This window comes from Struthio camelus, chromosome 9 (genome assembly GCF_040807025.1).
Source record: "Struthio camelus isolate bStrCam1 chromosome 9, bStrCam1.hap1, whole genome shotgun sequence".
NCBI lineage: Eukaryota > Metazoa > Chordata > Aves > Struthioniformes > Struthionidae > Struthio > Struthio camelus.
Window position 1 is genome coordinate 2,492,654 of NC_090950.1, and position 19,463 is coordinate 2,512,116.

The 19,463-nt window shown below is 41.9% G+C and overlaps 2 protein-coding genes across 5 annotated transcripts; one reads left to right on the forward strand and one right to left on the reverse strand.

The window, feature by feature from the left end:
• Positions 1 to 376: 376 nt before the first annotated feature.
• WDR53 (WD repeat domain 53) lies at positions 377 to 7,959 on the reverse strand. Of its 4 annotated transcripts, none has more exons than XM_068954941.1 (3): positions 7,818 to 7,959; positions 4,649 to 5,138; positions 377 to 1,736 (listed from the first exon to the last, which is right to left on the reverse strand). In XM_068954941.1, the coding sequence occupies exons 2-3, from the start codon at positions 5,123 to 5,125 to the stop codon at positions 1,149 to 1,151; spliced, it is 1,065 nt and encodes a 354-aa protein (XP_068811042.1). In that variant the 5' UTR covers positions 5,126 to 5,138; positions 7,818 to 7,959; the 3' UTR covers positions 377 to 1,148. The 4 variants fall into 4 exon arrangements, with proteins under 4 accessions (XP_068811042.1, XP_068811043.1, XP_068811045.1 ...); XM_068954942.1 differs by lacking the exon at positions 7,818 to 7,959 and adding an exon at positions 7,369 to 7,425; XM_068954944.1 differs by lacking the exon at positions 7,818 to 7,959 and adding an exon at positions 7,137 to 7,392.
• Positions 7,716 to 13,231, forward strand: FBXO45 (F-box protein 45). Its single transcript, XM_009666876.2, has 3 exons — positions 7,716 to 7,985; positions 8,177 to 8,533; positions 10,573 to 13,231. Exons 1-3 carry the CDS (start codon positions 7,716 to 7,718, stop codon positions 10,756 to 10,758), a joined length of 813 nt encoding a protein of 270 aa, XP_009665171.2. The 3' UTR covers positions 10,759 to 13,231.
• Positions 13,232 to 19,463: the final 6,232 nt, after the last annotated feature.

Consider the following 19,463-nt stretch of genomic DNA (forward strand, 5'->3'; position numbering starts at 1 on the left):
TACAACGCATTCACTCTTTGCCTGTAAGAAGCTCAGGACAGCCTGAGAAAATAAGCTTTTTTTCTTTTAATTATCTGCCCATTGCATGGGAAATTTAGCATGAATTAAGCATGTCAAGATCTGAGGCATTCCCACTTTTTACATTTTTCCTGCCTTTAACTTGCAAATTAAGAAGCATTTCTAACAAGCCATAAGGGCCTAATGCTACTTGTTGTATTTAGAACAGCTTTGTGAAACAATGGAAGTATTTGGGTAAGGAAGAGCAGTGCATTTGGCCCTTTCCATTTACTCTGTGATGACTATAAAATCTACTTTGTGGTACAATTTTGCTTAGCCCGTAAGATTGGTAATACCAGCGTGAGCATGAGCTCAAGGGTGCAGTGAAAGATCAAGCATTTATTGAGACAAATGCAATAGTTATTTTTCTCTCCTGGAGTAAATAACATTTTTGAAAGCAAATTACATGTGTAAGATGACTGACCAAGTAAACACTTGTTAACATTTTCTCCAGTTCCTTTGCTTACAGGGTGAAAAAAAATCCAACTGACAGTGACTGTTACAGGGATTTGATTACTCATTAGAGAAGTTAATTTACAAATGTGTTTTTAGTCTTAAAGGCACCCACTGACAAATTAACGAAAAATACACTGTGTCCAATTTAAGCTAACTGTGACACAGTTTAATAGGGAAGGTAAAGTAAAGCACTGAAATAGTTCAGACTCCCTGTACAAATGCAAGGAGCTCAGCCAGTTACATCTTTATTACTGCTCAGCATCCTAATTTAGTATTGTGGGTTTCCCTGTTGAAGTGAATTTCTTCCTCCAATCTTAATTATATCCGGTCAGTTTTGAACTAATATTTTCCCAAATCTATTGAAACCAGTTTCACTTAAATTTAAGACGCAAATTGCCAACTCTACCAGAAAATTTTGAGGTGAATACTAGCCACTGGAAAATACCATGCAAGGTCAGTTAACATCATAAGTATTTGCATGAAATAACACAGCAAATCTCTTGCCATTCCTGAGGCTACAGGAGGTTTCATTGTTCAGTTCACTGTCAGCAGATGTAGCTGACAGTTTGAAACTGTCATTTCAAACACCCTAGGAAATGATTCTTCACCACAAATTTCCTTAAACATTTCAGCACCTAGGCTTCTGGTAATGGATACACAGATATAGAACTACTCTGATCAGCAACTAATACTCTCTTAGAGCCTTTGATCTCTGTACAGGAGATCCAGTTCACCTTCTCTCCATGTTCAATGGTTAGCTTTGGTAAAATTCTAGCATGTTCATTTGAAACCATTTTGTTGGGCTTTCCCTCTTTTTTGGTGGAAGTAGGTGCTTGGGCCTTCTTTCTCTGGAGAGATTTTGCCGGGCTTTTCTGTTGTTTCCCAACACCACTGCTGACATCCCAGAGCAAGACTTTCCCGTCATTTCCTCCAGTCAGCAGCCAATATGCTTCTGGCATAAAAAGGACCTGTGACACTCCCAAACTGTGACCTTTAAATCCTAACTCATGTTCAAACTTAACACCGGTGACCCTGAAGATTCTGACTTTACCATCTTGAGCTCCACAACCAAAGATGTTGCCACATGATGCGACAGACAGGGAATGTGCAAGTGGCGGGTTAAGGAAGTGGCCAGCTGTCTGTGGATTGGCTTCATCCATTTCACAGTCCTGCAAGTTTGTGGTGCACAGTGGACGAGCCTTCTGCAGGTTCCACAGCATAACCTTAAAAAAATTAAGAATTAATGGTCTGTCAACGCAGCGTCTGATTCCTAAGTAAAATCAGATTTTTTCACTAATGGTAAAAGAAATAAGTTATTGCTCTAGCAGATCAAAGACTCTGTACTGAGAGGGCAAGAGATGCAAGATCTGTTGTGAGAAGTGGTTGAACCCCACTGGATAAATAAAGCAAATCTTTATGGCACACTTTCCAAACTGTCACATGCCTTTCCCAATAGAGTTAATGACTCAAACCTTTAGAATGTGAAATGAGTGAAAAAGCTGTTCTAAATGCTTTTGCATTCATCTCAGTAGTAGAAATCATTATATATGGTACTTCTTAATTATTTAAAGAGAAGGGACACAAAAACGTTATCAGTGAATGAAGAGAGCTGTATCATTCTGAATTTTAGGTCTGTCTCTGTTACATACTTGTTCTAAGATAATCAATTAACTTGTTTGAAAAATGAAGCAGCAAAAGGCTAACAGTAGTTCATTCCCTCAATTCTGTACAAATATATGTGTGTCTTTTATAGACAATGGGCAGATCTAGTTGGTGTTATTACTGTATTAGGGCTGAGCACACTTTTCCTGATAAGATATGGAGCTGATGGAGGGGGTTTTAGACTTCCTTTTAAAATGCCACACCACCTTCAGGACCCTCCTGAGGCAATAACTGTGCCTTCAAATGCGCCCTGTGTCTGTTATACAGGTATTCAAGTATTATAGATTTATACTGCATCAGTTAAAACATGACCAGTCATTATTTACAAAAATTACAAATATTATTTATAATAATCTGAATTGATGATTAGCATTTTTAGAACCAACAGATATGGAAGCATAAGTCAGTCTTTAATGCATCATTGATGTACTGTTTGCTTTTCTAATGAGAGTTTTGATCTGTCATTAATAAACATATTCTACCACTAGGCATCTGTAACAGCACTTTTACTTTAGTACCCAAGTCTTTAAATTGGGGCCACAAAAAGAGTCATTCTGGATCTGAATTTACAGAAGCCAAATTACATAGACACATCCAAAATATATTAGTTATTTGCTGTCATTTTTGTGTTTGAGCACTCACTGTTGCAGCTACGGTAAAACTGCTTTGCTCCTAACGAAAGGGAAAACATTCCATGATGACTCGGCAGCATAGAGCAAATTAGAGAGGCCGGGTCTAATGCTTAAGGCAAACAGTCCCATTCTCATCTTTGATAGCGCTGCAAGAGCTTTAGCAAATACATCTGGATTAAGTGGTAAAGCACCCAAACAGTAACAAGCTTTCTGAAAAGCAAGTATCTTACTTATTACAGCTCAGCTTCTCTGTGAAATGGTATATCCTAAAGACAGCCTTGATGTCTGTAGAAATGCTCTTTTCATTGTACAAAAATGCTCATAAATGTCTACTATTTTGGGGGTACTGACTTTCACGTAAAACCTAATTTGCCTATAGTAAAACACACTACAACTAAAAATGTCACAGAAAATAACTAGTTTTCTCACGCTGAAATCTGATATAAATGATTAAAATTCTGATAAAAAGTTTCTAGCCATAGGCTTGTGAATTGGCACGTAGGGTACCTGAAAATACATAACCATTTTAAGGTGCCAAGCATTTACTGCTCTCAAACTGATATTTTGGTATCTCTGAAAAAGAAGTTTCCCAAAGTACTTCATTTAAGATTCTATATCCATCTTTTAGCCAACTGTGTTTGAAGATCTGTCAAAGTCAAAATTTGGAAAACTTCTATTAATCAGCCTCTATTCAACTATATCTACTTACTGAATTTATATAAACCCTGGTCTTAATATGGAAAAATATCACCTATATCAAAATGCATTCACCCTAACTGATGTCAGAGGTACTTTAGTTTTAAGAACACAGGATGAAATTGCTTACAGCTGTCAAAGAAAAATCCATCTTTAACACCACTAAAATCACGGAAACCTTTGGAGAACTGGTAGTTCTAATCTCAGGTATTTTTCTTCTATTGGACACCTTAAGAGGAATCCGTAAAACGGTGTTCTGAAACAGAGAAGACTGCTTATGTCTTTGCAATATTGCATTCTCATCAGATGGAAACTGGATTTTGCAGTGCTTGGTGGTCTCCAGTGAACTGTGCAGACAAGAAGGGGAAAAACAACACCCAAGCATTTCCCCACTCTACAACAGGAAAGTGGTCACACGTCAACCACGGGGAAGTAATTACAAAAAAAAATCTGCTTTGGGTGATATTGGGTGCCAACTTTGACAGTGTAACTCAACATTCCACTAACTCTAGCATGGTTCAGTGTTTCTTCTAAAAATGCTCTTTAGGAGCACGCAAATGACAAAATTTCCACTTGAGGAAGGTAAAAAGGAAAAGTACATTTAACACTTTCAAGATGATACTGTGAACAAAGGATAAAAAATAAATTTATAAAAATAACTTTAATCCTTACAGTGGTACATACCACTTGGATAGATATTTATCTATCTATATTAAAGTATTCTTGCTAGCACCTTGTCAGCTTCAAGTATTTTGCATTTTCCTAACTACCATCAAAATTTTGTTTGCAGCCGTAATTGATCGCTAGAGACAGCCTGTGTTTTTGCTCTGTGAAACAGAGAGGTGATGCAGTTGCCCCATCTTCTGATGCCCTCCCCCTCACTTCTATATTGTAACTATTAATGAAGACAAAAATCGCAAGACTAACTGCTGAGCAGAAAACAGCATTAATAGTCTCAACACTGTTAGCTTCTCTGCCAAAACTACTTTAGGAAAGTTAAAGAGCTTTCCACTGGCTGCAGGCTGTACGACTCTCCCTCTTGTTCTGTGGAAGTGTGGTGAAAGTGTGTTGGGGCCTCACTACACACACGTGTAGTTTCTGTTTAGCTTCTCTAATAACCATATGTCTACTTTTATGCAAATCACCTGCATGTCCAGTCCACAGGAAAGAAGGCTTTGTGGCCTCTGAGGTCGAAAGACAACAGAGGAGCAGATATTTGAGTGTCTCAAGGACCGGCTGACTTTCTTGTTTTCTAAGTCTATAATCTTTATTGTCCCAGAATCATCTGCTGCAGCCAAGAAATTGTCAGTCTCGTTCACTGAAAGGCAACTGATCTCCTCCTCGTTCACTTGGAAGCATTCAGTAGGCTCCTTAAGAGATCGAACATCCAGCAAACTGATAGTTTCTCCATGGGAAGTGTACAGCCTGGTAGGACAGGTGGGAGAGAACACAACAGAGGTAACATCATCTGCCTTACAAAGCTGGAGCTGTCCTACTGGAATGCCTTTTCCATCCCAGATGGTGAGCTCGCCTCTTTCTGCTCCTGAAGCTACCAGCCCTTCCTTGTTTATGTTCAGGCACAGTATAGAGGAGGAATGCCCATCAGTCCATTTGACTGCCATATTTCAGGGCCACCTGTGAAACAAACAAACGGAAAACTGAATTGAGCTGGAGTTGTTCTCATTACGATGTAAAGCTTACCTAAGAAGTGAGATTATTGGGTTGACTCAGTCACACACACCAGATGAAACTCTAGTGTCCAGTGAAAACAGACACCTCTATAGGTAAGTACCCAGGTGGAAGCTTTGGCTCAAGCATTATCAACAGACTACATCAGCAACAACATAATGGGTTGGTAGAAGTGATCGCATATGTGCTTGTGAAGGACATGAATTAGATCTGCTGCTCTGAAGTAGCTACCTAAGTGGGGGTTGCTTTCTCTGCCATTTCTTTGCAGTGAATATGGATATAGTGTGTCTGACGAACTAGGGGCACAGTTTCAAGGGGGGCTTACTGGAAAGGAGAAAGGGGAAGATTGTTACAGTTTGCAGAGAAGTCCTACTGTTCCAGTCTGTGTGAGGGCAACCACATATGAACATACCTTTTATCCAGGTATGGATATGCTAGATAATCAATATCCAACATTAATTTGTAAAGCAACCTTGTAATACCTGGAGTAAAAAAACTTGTGCTGGTGAAAGGGGGATAAACTGATTAATGCTGAAGTGACTACTTTAATTATGGTTTAAAAGCATACATTAGTATGAATAAATTTTAAACTGTTTTGCATGTGTACTTCGTGTTCCCAAACTGAAGTTAATTCTCACTTGACTGGTAAACACTAAAGCATATTTGCCTAAACAGACATACAGTAACACAAGGTGTGTTTGAAAAAAATATCAGCAGTTTAACAAAAGTAGTTACACTGTTTACTGCACATTTACTAGGGTCTTAAAGCAGCATACATTCAGCTTACTGTGCTCCTGGCCCTTTCCTGTGCACTAGCCCATGATAAGACAGTTTAGGGAGCCATGCCAGCAGAAAATGAAATGGGGCGGGGGGAAGGAGGAAGGGAGGGAGAAAAGCAACACAAAAACACAGCAGGTTTGAGCTTGCTTAGCTCCCTGAACCAGCTCACAAGGGCAAAGGAGAGCTAGTACCTGTGCAAGGGAGTAGACACAACATGGGGTTTGCAGGATGGAACTACGGCTGGATGCCAGTGAGCTTAAGTTACCATAGAGCATACTGTAACATTTACCTTTTTATTACATCAGAAAGCAATGAGTGAAGTACTCCTTTTTGTACTATGCTACTTTTTTTGTGTATGTAATTTTTATTCAGCTGGATTTGAAGAGTAGTTAAAATTGATTCTATCCACCGACAGAATTTCAATCTTCTTGATTAAATGAAATTACCCAAAGTGCCAGCTATGTTGTTAGCAAATGATGTTCCTGTATTCAGGAAGTTGAGAAAATTATTTCTGGTTACCCTCTCCCACACTGTGGGACCTAGTACATCTCACTGATATATCTAGTTTCTGGCTTTACAGGAAGAAAACCTTCTCCCAGTTGGTTTCTCAGCTTTTGAATAAACGAGTTATTGAAATAGAATTAGCTCATAATACAGTTAAAAATATGTTTGTATGGCTAGATAAAAGTACTGCTGTCAGTGGCTGTTCCACTGTTACAAGAAACTCTGCTTGCAGTTGCTTACACAGCAAGTTTAGTAAGTTAAAGTTTCAACAGTAAATACTGTGCTCACTGATTCTCTAACTCAATGCTTTTAATTATTTTAGGCCATTAATATAGGTTGACTGCTTAAAGGTAATACATTTTAAAAGGTGTATTTGAATCCAATGCCAGTCCTATTTATTTTAATGCAGTTGTATTCGTGTAGGGGCTCGCAGGGTTCCTGTACTACCAAGTCTGACACCCTGACACTGCCACAAGCAGAAGGAAAGAAAAACGGGGGGGGGGGGGGGCTGTAACCAGAACGAAGGAAGGAGCGTAGAGAGGAAACACCGGAGGATGCTGGGGAAACGCCAAGTCAGGGCAAGCGGAACGACGGGCAGCTGGGCGAGCCGCAGTGCCCGCGGCACGGGGGCGCGCCCCGCCTCGCCTCACCTCACCTCACCTCAGGGGCAACGGCCCCCGCGGCCGCGCGCAGGGCCGCACGGAGAGCGCGTCACGGCCAGACCGAGGGACTCAGAGCGCGGTCTTATTTTAAAAGCCGCCGGCTGGCGTTTCCAGTCACAGAAACTGCGGCGCTCTGCCTCGCGGTGCGGGAAAAGCCACCGGCCGGGCGCGGCCGCGCCGCCCCCAACCGCCGCGCAGGCCTCGCAGCCCCTTCCGCGCGGCGCCCTCACCTCCACCGGCCGCTCCCGCGCCCCGCCCCGCCCCGCGCATGCGCGGCCGCGGCCTCCGGCGGCGCTGCCCGCAGCCGTTATGGCGGCGCCGAGCGCGCGCGTCCCCTCCCCGTGAGGCCTGTGGCGGCGGCGGCGGCGGCAGAGCGGGGCGGGCGCTGGCGGCCGGCGCGCCTGCGGCCCGGGGCCCGCCGCCGCGCTCCGCCGCCCGCCCGCGCTTGCGGCCAGCGAAGCGGGGCGAGCCCGTCGTTTCCCGCCCCCTGCCCCGCGCTGTCGGCTCGCGCGAGGCCGGCCGGCGCGGCGCGGCCCTCGAGCCCCGGGCCCGGCGGGGGGCGCCGCCGCCTGAGGCGATGGCGGCGGGCGGCGCGGGCGGCGGCGGCGCGGCGGCGGCGCTGGCGGGGGGAGCGGGGTGGCGGCTGCCGGGGCGGGTGCTGGAGCTGGTGTTCTCCTACCTGGAGCTGCGGGAGCTGCGGAGCTGCGCCCTGGTCTGCAAGCTGTGGCACCGCGTCCTCCACGGCGACGAGAACAGCGAGGTGTGGCGCAGCCTGGCGGCCCGCTGCCTGGCGGAGGAGGCGCTGCGCACCGACATCCTCTGCAACGTGCCCACCTACAAGGGCAAGGTGGGTCGGCGGGGGAGCCGCGGGGCCTCCGCGGCCTGGGCTGGGCTGCGGGCCGTTGTGCGCCCCGCGTTAGGAGCCGGGCGGGGGGCGGGGGGGAAGACGGTCGATATTGCCCTGCCAGCGGCACCGCTAGAAGGGTTTGGATTGTCCCTTCCTGCCTGAACGCCCTCTCCCTTCCCCTTCTCTGCTAGGTACGTGCCTTTCACCACGCCTTTAGCACCAACGATTGCTCCAGGAACGTCTACATCAAGAAGAACGGCTTCACTTTGCACCGCAACCCCATCGCTCAGAGCACGGATGGGGCAAGGACCAAGATCGGCTTCAGCGAGGGCCGCCACGCGTGGGAAGTGTGGTGGGAGGGCCCGCTGGGCACCGTGGCTGTCATCGGCATTGCCACGAAGCGGGCTGCCATGCAGTGCCAGGGCTACGTGGCACTACTGGGGAGCGATGACCAGAGCTGGGGCTGGAATTTGGTGGACAATAATTTACTGCATAATGGAGAAGTGAACGGCAGTTTCCCTCAGTGCAATAACGCACCGAAATACCAGGTGGGTGAGACTTGGCGCAGGCTGGGAGCTTTACTGTCTCGAACAGCAGCTGTCCTCCAAGAATTTCTTCATAGCATGTAGTAGTTAGCTGCTTGCTGAATTGGTCTTAAGTGGTCATCTAGAGCAAAACGGTCCCTGCAGGAGGTAAATGATGGTGCCGTACAAGGGGTTTCCCCCTTAATGTTTCCTTCGATTATGTCTGTGTGTAATGTTCAGTACAACTCATTCTCTGTTGTTTCCCCTACTGAAGACAACAAATAAACTTTTATTTCAAATATGAAGTGAGGAACACACACTATGGGTGCTTATCTAAAGACAATTGCTTTTTGAAAAAGAAGCTGACGAGGCCATTCTGGCTATCTTAAGTAAAGATTTTGCCTGTCAGTGATATGACTGTGTGTGTGGTAGCTGTGTTATCTTTTTGTTACCCTGCAGTGGGAGTTGAAGTTAGTGCTTAGGTAAGAGTTTTCCTGCAAGAAAATGCAGTAATGCCGAGTGCTGTTTGTTTGCTCCCTGGCACTGTTCCTAAAGGTGACATCTTTAGGCTGGGATGTGATGTTCAGATAAATAGATGTTATTAAAGAGGAAGTGCCATTCTGTCTTTTTGTCCATATCAAAGTGGTTTACCTTTGCTCTCTTGGCCATCTGCACGATGGTTTGACTGCTAGATTTCCTCACGTTACAACTTCAGCCATGCGCAGTATAATGCCTGACTCATAATATCGAAGGTTTTGTACGAATGTTGACTCCAAAGCAGCTTGTATTTCAGTTGTGGGTGAAGATTTGCTTAGGAACTTGTATCTGATGTTCCTAAATTTCACATAAAGGCTCGCTGCCAAGCACTTGATCTGATTTGGTCTGAAGCTTGTACCTGCCATTTTTGCAAACAAAACCTAAAATGAGTGTTTTTAAAGAGATTTAGTTTGCTTTCTATTTGCATGTTTTTTAACATGCAAGTGCACTTTCCAGACTTGACCGTTTGTGGTCATTTTCTGCTGTCTGTATCTAGGCCTTTATGCAGCCACAGGGCAAGAAAAAGTTTTAGAGCCAGGAGAACTCTCATGTGGACTCGAGGGAGAACAGGTCTTGCACTTGCTTTTTTCTTTTTAAAAGTTGGTTAGAGCTCAGATTGGTGATCCTTTAAAGTACTTTATATGCAGTAAAACAAGCACAGTGAGCTGCTTGTATATAATACACTAAAAGTAACTATATGTTTGCTGGTGTTGGAAGAAAAATGTGTTGTTTTGAAGAAAATGCCAACGTTGCAGTTGGCTTGTGGAGAATCAGAAGTTTGTGCTGTATCATGTTGTGCTTGCTGCTGGTGTCTGTGACTTACCTTTACATTTGAAAAATATGTAGTAGGTGAATGCTGGGAGCATTGTGTATGTTGTGATCTGATTATCTTACTGCATTCAGTGTTCTTTTCATTCGTGTGTATATATATATTTAGGTTTTTCATACTTAATTTACCTAGGCTTTGCACTGTAATTTCTTTCTGCCCTTTCTACCAAGGAATCCCTCTGACGATGACAGTACTTGTATAGTCAGTAAAATATTCTGGTATAGTTTGTATGTTGCGCTTACCTGTTTTTAAACAGGTTCATTGTCTTTTAAAATTGCTCAGCACGGACATTACTGGTCAGTGATAGCAACCAAATGCAGGGTTTGGGTAACTTTGGGTGGAGGCCGTTACAAAACTTCCCCAAGCTGCAGAATTCTGAAGTAAATGGCATATGTTATGCTAACTCTCAGTGCTATTGTGATGTTCTGATGCAAAGGGCTACGTTTGTTACTCTGGTGGTTAGATATAGGTTGCCTATTGGAAACTGCCAGTACAGATGCTCAGAATCTTACGTGTATCAGTGAAATGGAGAAGTTCCACGGAAAAAGTAGTGCAATCTTGAGAAACAGGAAAACCTCCCTTTGAGGTGATCTGCTGTACTGTACACGGGCTTTGCTTTATTTTTCATGTCTCTATTTGAATATGTTGACTTTTTCTTTTGTTTTATTTTTCTTCCTCTTCTTATTTCTGTTTCCAGATAGGTGAAAGGATTCGAGTTATCCTGGACATGGAAGACAAAACGTTAGCGTTTGAGAGGGGCTATGAGTTTTTGGGAGTTGCATTCAGAGGACTGCCAAAAGTTTGCCTGTATCCAGCAGTGTCTGCTGTGTATGGTAACACGGAAGTGACTTTGGTGTACCTGGGAAAACCTCTGGATGGATGATGTGGATTGTTTCATTGGGACATCAAGATGTGAATGATTCGGAGGAGAAATCTGCACGTTGATTAGAGGGAAAAGTGAACTAGAAAAAAAAAAAGTGTGGGTTTGTGTCCAAGAACCATCAAGGAAACCATACAGAATTTTGAAATGGAGGACCAGCCATACTTCAGGAATTGTGTCACATTTCCTCTTTCTACCAGGCCAGACATATCCTCAGGGTTGCAGTTGGTTGAGTGGGAAGCTGACACATGCATGTTGCAACAGATTTCATTGCTGAGATGGCAGTGTGTGACCTCAAATATTTAAGGAAGGATTTGATATAAAACTACTTGAGGAAATTAACCTGAGATTTGTAAGTAGCGTGTTTTGTGAAAGACTCCCATTTTAAAACTGCTTGTTCCTTCCCTTCCTTCCTTTGGGCTGGCACAGGTACCAGAGGAGAGTAGGTCTAGTTGGATTTTATTTACAGTTTTTAATATACTGAGAAGCATGGTCTATCTGGACTGCCCTTCTCCAGTAGAATGATATAAAATGTGTGCAGCTATTTTTAAGTGTATTTTAAAGGTTGTATATATAGAACATGTTGAAAAGAACAATTAAAACGGAAGAATTTGCTTTATTCTAACTGGGATATAACTTCTTAAAGGGGGGAAAAAAAAACCCCACTACGTGGCATCAGAAAAACCTCAGACAGGTATATAACATTCATGTAAGGATACTTCTTCTGTTGTATTGTGAAGCATTTTGGGATGCTCTTGTGGAGTAAGGTGCTACATTGGCCCATTTTTGCCTAGCTGAAAGTTTCCATAGCTTTAGCAGTATATTTGTTCTCTGTAAGAAACACAAGAAAATTTCACTATGAGTTTCTTCTCGCCAAAATTTGTGGTCCCTTTTAAGAGTGAAAGGTACAACACTGTAATGAGCTGATCTTCCTTTTGACACCAAAAAATACATATTTTTAAAAGAAATCTTACGCTTTCTAATCACTGTTGTAAAATGAGACTTTCAAAATGATGAAAAATCCACATTCAGCTTCTGAGCTGAGATCTTATTTTCAATTTAATCAGTTTCATAAGGATTTAAGACTTGACTTAACCTAACTTAATTTTGCTTCTTTAGTTAAATAAAATCCCAAGTATTCATCTGCCCATTTTCAGTCAGGACTATTAAAATTCTCACTTCCCTCTGGAGATTCTGGATCAGGTTCAGCATTTGGGATTTTCATTTGCACTGTTTCTCTAAAAACTTCTTACAAAACCAACTGATATGTCAGTGTTACGGCATTCAGCAAGTAGGCTGAAAAGGCTGTGAAGCTTAAGGGTATAGTAAAGAGGTACTTTTTGGTGAAACAGCATTCCTTTGAGGTTGAAAGGTCTGTGGAGATATGGATGTTTGTCAGCCTTCACGCAAAGAAAGCTAATTTAGCCCCCGAAGTGGGTTTCCTTTTAATAGGGCACTGAAATCTGTAAGGCCTGTGGTTAGTTTTTGACTCTCATTTCTTGTTGTTGGTGTTTCTCCAAGTTCAATAGAACTATCTGAACTGTTTCAGAATTACTGATGGCGTGTTTTTTAGGGAGGGAGAAGGAAATGTTTATGCAACCTCTTTTTGTTTTATCTATGCTAGAGAATGTGAATTGCTTAATATCAAACACTGATAAATCTCTGAGTGCAGGAGAGAAGGGAATTTCTCTTAGGTTGCTCATTTTTTCCCCATTACTCAAGTAATGTAAGGAAAGTGGTACAAGCAGATGACTGGGATTCTTAGTCTGCTGCTGAAGAACTACACTTGGGGTGCTTTTTACCTAACAGATAGTGAAGTTCTGCACTGGAGCAGAGTATGTACATTATTACCATTTTAAAGGATTTTAAAGTATTTATTTATGTGTAGTTTATTCCTTAAAGGCAATATCTGCTGAGATCAGTTTCTCTTGTCTGTGTTCAAAAAAGTAAATACACAGGAAGAAATGAAGATGTTTTAAATGGTACTGAGAACAACTAAATAAATGAAGTGAGACTGGTATATGAGTACCTTTTGGAAAAATCTGTTTAAAATGTTGATGTCTGTAGACCGTAAAGTATGTATCTACATAGCAGAACCTGGTGGCATGAGGTAGGAAAAAAGGAAGCAAAACCCTGTCCCATAACAGAGAAGAAAATAATCTCTTAGGTGAATGTATTCTTCGTGCAGTCTTGAAAAACACGACCTCTGCACTTGCTAATGAATCCGAGTACATGTAAATAAAACCCTGAGAACTTCTGAGGGGTTTAATTTGTGAATAAAGATTTCTTTCCAGTCTTCAAATTGTGTCTTACCCTATAAATAATTTCCCTCTAAATTAGAAATGGTGGAAGCTAAACATTCCTTCCTTAAGGGTGGGTTTGGGGGGGGCTCACTTATGTAAGATTAAATTTATTACTGGAGACCAATGCTAGCTGTACAAAATATTAAAATAAACTGCTATAATTCAGAAGGAAATATTTGTGTGATTGTTGTAATGACATTCATGATGTATTGATAGGAAAAATGGAGTAGTAATTTGGTGTGTCAAAACAAATTCTTACCATCAAGAAGATGAAGGTGTTACTGTGTGATTTGCTGCATGAGTGTTCACAAGGAGAGAATCTGGCTAATGGTTATGAGGACTTAAACTCAGTAGTCTAATAACAGTCCTTATGAAATTACATTTTCTGAAACAGGAATGCTCCTGTGTGACAGGAGGGGGAGGGGTAAGAGCTAGCAGCTGGAGGTATCTTGATTCAAATTACCTATCATGAGTTTGCACTACCCTACTGCTGTGTGCAGTGCCTTCTGTCCGAGGACAAGTTCTCAGCTTCTCTGTGTTGAGCTTTCAGTAGGGAGGTTCCGTGTTCCTCAGTACTTCACAGAGGATGTAGGGATTCTGGAATGAAAAAGGGATTTTACCCCCCAGTTACAAGATCCAAGATGAGCGGTGCTGTTTAATGAAAATAAAAGGTATTTTGATATCAGACTTTCTCCACACAATCAGAGCATTGAGGACTGCAGAAATGTTTTGAGAGTTTTGTTCTTTCAGAAAGTCATGAAAGGGATGTGTTCGCTCACACTGTCAGCATTCTTTCAAATTCGGGCCGCTTGCGCTTGAAGCTAGTCTGTTTATGAGAATATTACTGACTAACACTTCCGCTGGATTGGTCGAGTATTTCATTATTCAGCATTACATAGATACGCTTACTTGAAACTTGATTTCTGACTTTTTTCTCACCATCCTTAAAAATTACTGTGAGAGAGGCAGCAGACTTGAATATGAACAATTCAAGGTAGTTTTACTACTAGATCCAATTTAACCCTTCTCCATCCGTATTTCTTTTTAAATGGCCTTACTTCATTAAGCTTGTTACGTGTTCCATATGTGTGGATTTATTCAATTGGAATAAAGTCAAGAATCTTGTCAAACCAGGCACTCCTTTGCTTGCAGATTTTTCTACTTGGTAAAATGTTTTGAGGCCATCTCTGTTCATCTTCCATACTTTGGGACTAGATTACTTAGTAGAAAACAGATGGTAAGATTACCACTGAAAGAACATTGTCTCTGGAAGGCCAAGTCCGTAGCTGCCTTCAGAATAATTCATCCTGTTTTTGTGGCTGGGATAGGACGATCATTTGTATCAGCAATGTCTCTTGGGTAATTTTGAGCTGAGGGTACATGCTGAAGCAGTTCTGCAACTGGTACAGAGATTTCTGAGTAATCTGAATGCCTAGATGTGGAAGAGGGAAGGCAGCAAGGTCTTGTAGCCTGCCCAACCCCATTCTGCAGCGGAGAGCTGGGACTCAGACGCAGTTCTCATCTCTCATCTGTGAGCTATGCCCAGTATGCTTCTTCCCTACACCTCTCCTAGGCTGGTCTCTTTTAGCTATTGATTATACAAATATTTTGGTATAACGAGGATTTTGTGGGTGTAAGATTCATTATGTGGAAAGTCAAGAAGAATGGTCCCCCTGTGCTAAGGTATTGCTGTTCAGGCTTTTTTTTTTCCCCCCCCTTCCCTTTGGGACCTTCCCAGTCTTCTCTCTTTCACCTTAAGAATGCTAGAAGCTGTAAAGAGCAGAGAATATGTGCCTGCTTACACGGCTTATGTGATGCTTCCACAAATGTTGTCTTAGCTTTTGCTAGGCTGTGTTGGTTTCAGACTGTTTGCTCTGTTCTGGATAGGTTCTTAGACTTTGCTCATCCAGTGTATTTCTAGTGCTGCATTAAGCAGCGTGGCTTACTTCTGTGCCCTGCTTTGTTTTCCTCGTTCCTGCACAGCAAAAGCATGTAGTGGAGCATTTTGTTTTGGCAGGATTTAAATATGCATGTTCTGATGTAGATATGGGACAGGAATGGGAGCAGAGAAGCGTTAGGGAAATACCATTTTCTGCCTTGGATATAAATGGTAAGGTGTGTGCTGTTCCTGAATTCAGGGAGAGAATCGGTCCACTCTTTGACAGGTCCTAGAGGCTCTGTTTTCTGTATGGATGAATTTTACCCTTGTGATATCAAGTTTTGTTTTGCCAGAGGAATTCAATTGCAAATTTAATTCCGGGGCTTCATGCAATTTGTGGGCATAGTTCAGACAAAGATAGTAACTTTGTTTGACCTAAAATTAGATGGGATCCTGCAGAGACATCTGAGAGAAAGCAGATGTGTGCTTGGTAGCTTGTGTGGGTGAGAAATGGTATTATAGCCTTCTGTATCTCTTGGAGCTTTCAAAGTGATAAATTCTTAAGCGTGTGTATATTATGTGGCTGAAGTCCAAATAACTGAAGAGTAGCTGCCCAGCCAGGGCAACGTGCTGCAGGATGGGGCAGAATCTCAAAGCCAACCAGATATGATAGATCATGATTGTTGTGGAAGCTACTAAAAGAGGTCTTATTTTCAGCAAGGAATCTAAGAACACTCTTGAAACGCAATGTGAATTTGAGCAACTGTAATCAGTAATCAGTGGAGACTGTGTTGTGACTGTGAACTCTGAAGCACTCTATTCTCTCCAGCAGACTCGCTTCTGTTTTGCTGAGGTTCAACTTCAGCCAGTCGCTCTTCATCTCTGAGCTGAGCTGGATTATAACACGGTGGCCTTAGAGAAAGACAAGTAGAACTCTGTCATCTCTGTGTTGAAGCAAGGGGTCAATGTGTGGTGGGCAACAGTCTTGAGTGAGGGAGAGAAATACAGGAATCTGGAATAAATATTTGCAAATTAAGATGAGAGCATATGCAAGTTGGATGGACGTGATTTCAGATCTATATTCTGGCACACTTCCAAACTCTCTGCATCAAGAACTTCCTTTTATGTTTGGCCAACATCTCTGCAAGCTTGCTCAGGAGTGAAGAGGTTTGATGCCTTCAAGCTGAAAGGCTAGAATCAGTTTTTCTAGCATAAGGTACTTCAGAGTTCACTAAACAACTGTGTTTGAAGGACTTCTGTTCTCTGACTAGTGATTTGACTACCTTGGTCAAGAAGAACATCAGCTGTTCAGAGCTCGCATGGAAGAGATCAGTCATATCCTCAGGTCTTGGCTTCAGAGTCCTTTAGGATGTCCAGCGTTTTTTTGATAGATGAGCTATGCATTTTTTTTATTAACTGAGTAAAACTCTAAATTTCTTTGGTTGTAAGTGTGCCATGAAATCTGTTGGGAGATTGAAAGCATGACCTGAAAGATCAGATGATTAACTACTCTGAATGACAAGCTAAGAACTCAGTATGGTCATTTGTTATGGGACAGCAGTCTGTTCTTGGCTTTGGCACTGGCTCATAGTGGCACTGGCCTTAAGTCAATTGTGTGACTTTTTTTTTCCATAAGATGATGGAGGAGTTGCCAGAGTAAACTAATACTGCAAAAAGGTTTGGAAAACTAGCCATGCTAGGGAGAAGATTTTTTAGTGTATTTTTTCTAACTGAAATGCACTAGTGAGTGTGTATTTTGGGGAGTCCTGAGAATAGAATTATCCTATGTGTGACTTCTCCTAGCAAATGCCATTTGGTTTTGTTAATTTTGGCCATGTTTCAGGTGACGAAACTAGTCGGGAGCAGATGGCCTTGATCCTGTGGGCTGTCTCTCATGCTGAGGCCGAATTTCTGTTGGCTAGGACCTATCTGTACTCTTCTGTCGGCCTGTGAATCCAATAGCAACCTGGTACAAATTAGCTTTTCTCTCCATTTACTGAGGATATATATTTTTTAATTTCCTTAACATAGGGGCATGTTTTCCAGATGGCTGCTATCCCATTTTCTCTGGGATGATGACAGCGGCAATGAATTCAAATAATACTCAGAATTACCATAGTCTGATCATGCAACTGCTTATAAAACTTATTTTCTCTAAGTATTTCATATGGAATTACCCATGAATCTGTACATTTCAATACTGACATTTCAGTTCTAGCCAAATCTTTACATTTCTTCTCATTTTTACTTTATCACCTTGTTACTTTATTACCTGTATGAGCTTTACATGTTTTTCCATAAAAAGCTGATGGAATACTCCTGTTGAACTGCAAGTAGGCTGCAAGCTGCTGCTTTTCTAATATTTTGCTTAAAGCTTGGGACTTAACAGTGCTCCCTTGCCCTGGGTATTATGGCCTGTGGGCTTTTACTTTCCTTTGTCTTCTCTCCCTTCGTTGTCCTGCTGAATCTGCCTTTCATCAGCAGCTGCGTAGAAAGGAATTTCCTGCTGATATAATTGCCTCTAAGTATGATTTGCTACTATTAGACCAGCTTCACATTTGATAAGTTGTTCCACTCTGGCTGCTGGTAAGAGCACAGTTACATGTCCTGTATGTGCTTCCGCTCTCTGGACATTGCACAATGTAGATAATCAGTGAAATGTATAGGCAAAAACCTGCATTATTGACATGTGCTCTAGGATCCTTTTCACGTTTTCAAAACTGAGGTTTTAAATGGTTAGGAGTAGGACATGTTTGATTTCTGTAAGTGATTGCAGTCCACTTTGCACTATGGTATAATTCAACAGGAAGGAAAATTAATGCGATGAAAAATGAATATTGAAAGTCTTTCCTGCAAGGATGTTGAACTTGCTAATTCATACGACGTGCAGCATTTTTCATACTATTATACAAGCTATGTGACTTATAAAATGAATTCTCTCTCCTCCCCACAAGAGGGCAAAATCAACAGTGCTGTGGGAGCCTTTACTTTATGTTTCCTAAGTTTTGTACCAAATACATGTTTAACGTGGCACCTTCTTTACTGATATTTGTTTATGTCCTCTTAAAAAAAGAGAAGAGAAATTATCATGGAGCAATGGGTAACAGAAATAGAATTTTTGAAATATATTTCTTCATTGAACCTAAAACTGGGCTGAGCAAATCCTTTCAGTTCAGAAGATTCTTATTTCCACAGACAGTAAAAAGAGCTGAGACTCCAAGATAAAAGGTAGAAGGGGATTTGAGAGGCTCCAACAAGATTTCACTGCTGCTGTTCAAGAGTAGGATGTACCTCTAGTCAAACACATATCAGTCTAATTTTTTACAGACTTGCTTTTCTTCCTCTCAAGGATTTCTGACCAGGGAACGGTGACTTCTTAAAGGATTATACAAAAAAAAAAAAAAAAACCACCAATGCAGCTGAAAAAGTCATTGAAAAGGGATTTTAAAATAAAACTATCATTGTGTATTGTAAGTTGTTTACGCTTCTGCAATTTTACAAGCTAAACAAACAATAGTGTTTTTTTTTTCTTTCAAGGCTGCACTTGCAGATTGGTTGTGGGGTAGCTGGACTTGTTTCATATTTGCTTGATTTTATAGTCCATATCGTTATACCTGTTTGATGTATCTACCAGCAGACAGTGCTTGAATGGGGAAAAGTGTGAAGCTACAGTATAACCCTATATCTTTCTGACTTTTGTGTTAAGCGTCCAATCTTCTTGTGGGTTCCCCGTTTCTGCAGCTAAAGCTTCTGTATTTTTATCTTGTCCCTCTGAGAAGGGGCAGAGAGTGTTATTTTGCTTGTAAAAACTCAGTTGGGACAGCCGATCACCTGTGCAACACAGCAGCTGTCACCTTTTCTGCTCTGCGTGCACCTATTTTTCTTAGGGGGCAGCAGTACGCTGCTGTTGAAAACACAGAGGAGGTGATTTGCCTTTGCACTCTCTCTGTTGCAAAGTAAGACGATGTCATCCTCTTCTCTTGGTACAAGTATTATGTCATATAGCAAGATGCTTGTACCAAGTATTTCTGGCTACTTGAGCAGGAATGCAATGCATTATGGGCTCACCTTAGCACAACATCTCAATTATATCTTCACATCTTTAGGGGCATGTTCTAAAGCCAATGACAGATGTGAAAGATGACAGATGTATGCTACAGGTACAAAATGTAGTCCTCTTGCACGCATTCAAGCTAAGTTACATGGCTGTGGTAAGACGCACTGGCACCCTTAACTCCTGATGTTTTTGTTCCAAGCACTCTATGTCAAATTTGGTTTGTAGCAGTTAAATTGAGAAAATTGAGGCAAGATAATACCTAATCAATAACAGGAAATACAGACCTATTTTCAGCCAAAGTAGGTGAGCATATATTGTACATATGATCACTCCCTAGACTCTGTGTAGCTTAATCACATGTTAAACTTGGGAGCAAGTGTTGTACTCCACGCACAAAATCTCAATGGTACCTGTTTACGTGTAATGTACTGCTGGTTACAGCTTCAGCTCAGAGAGAGGCTTCAGTAAC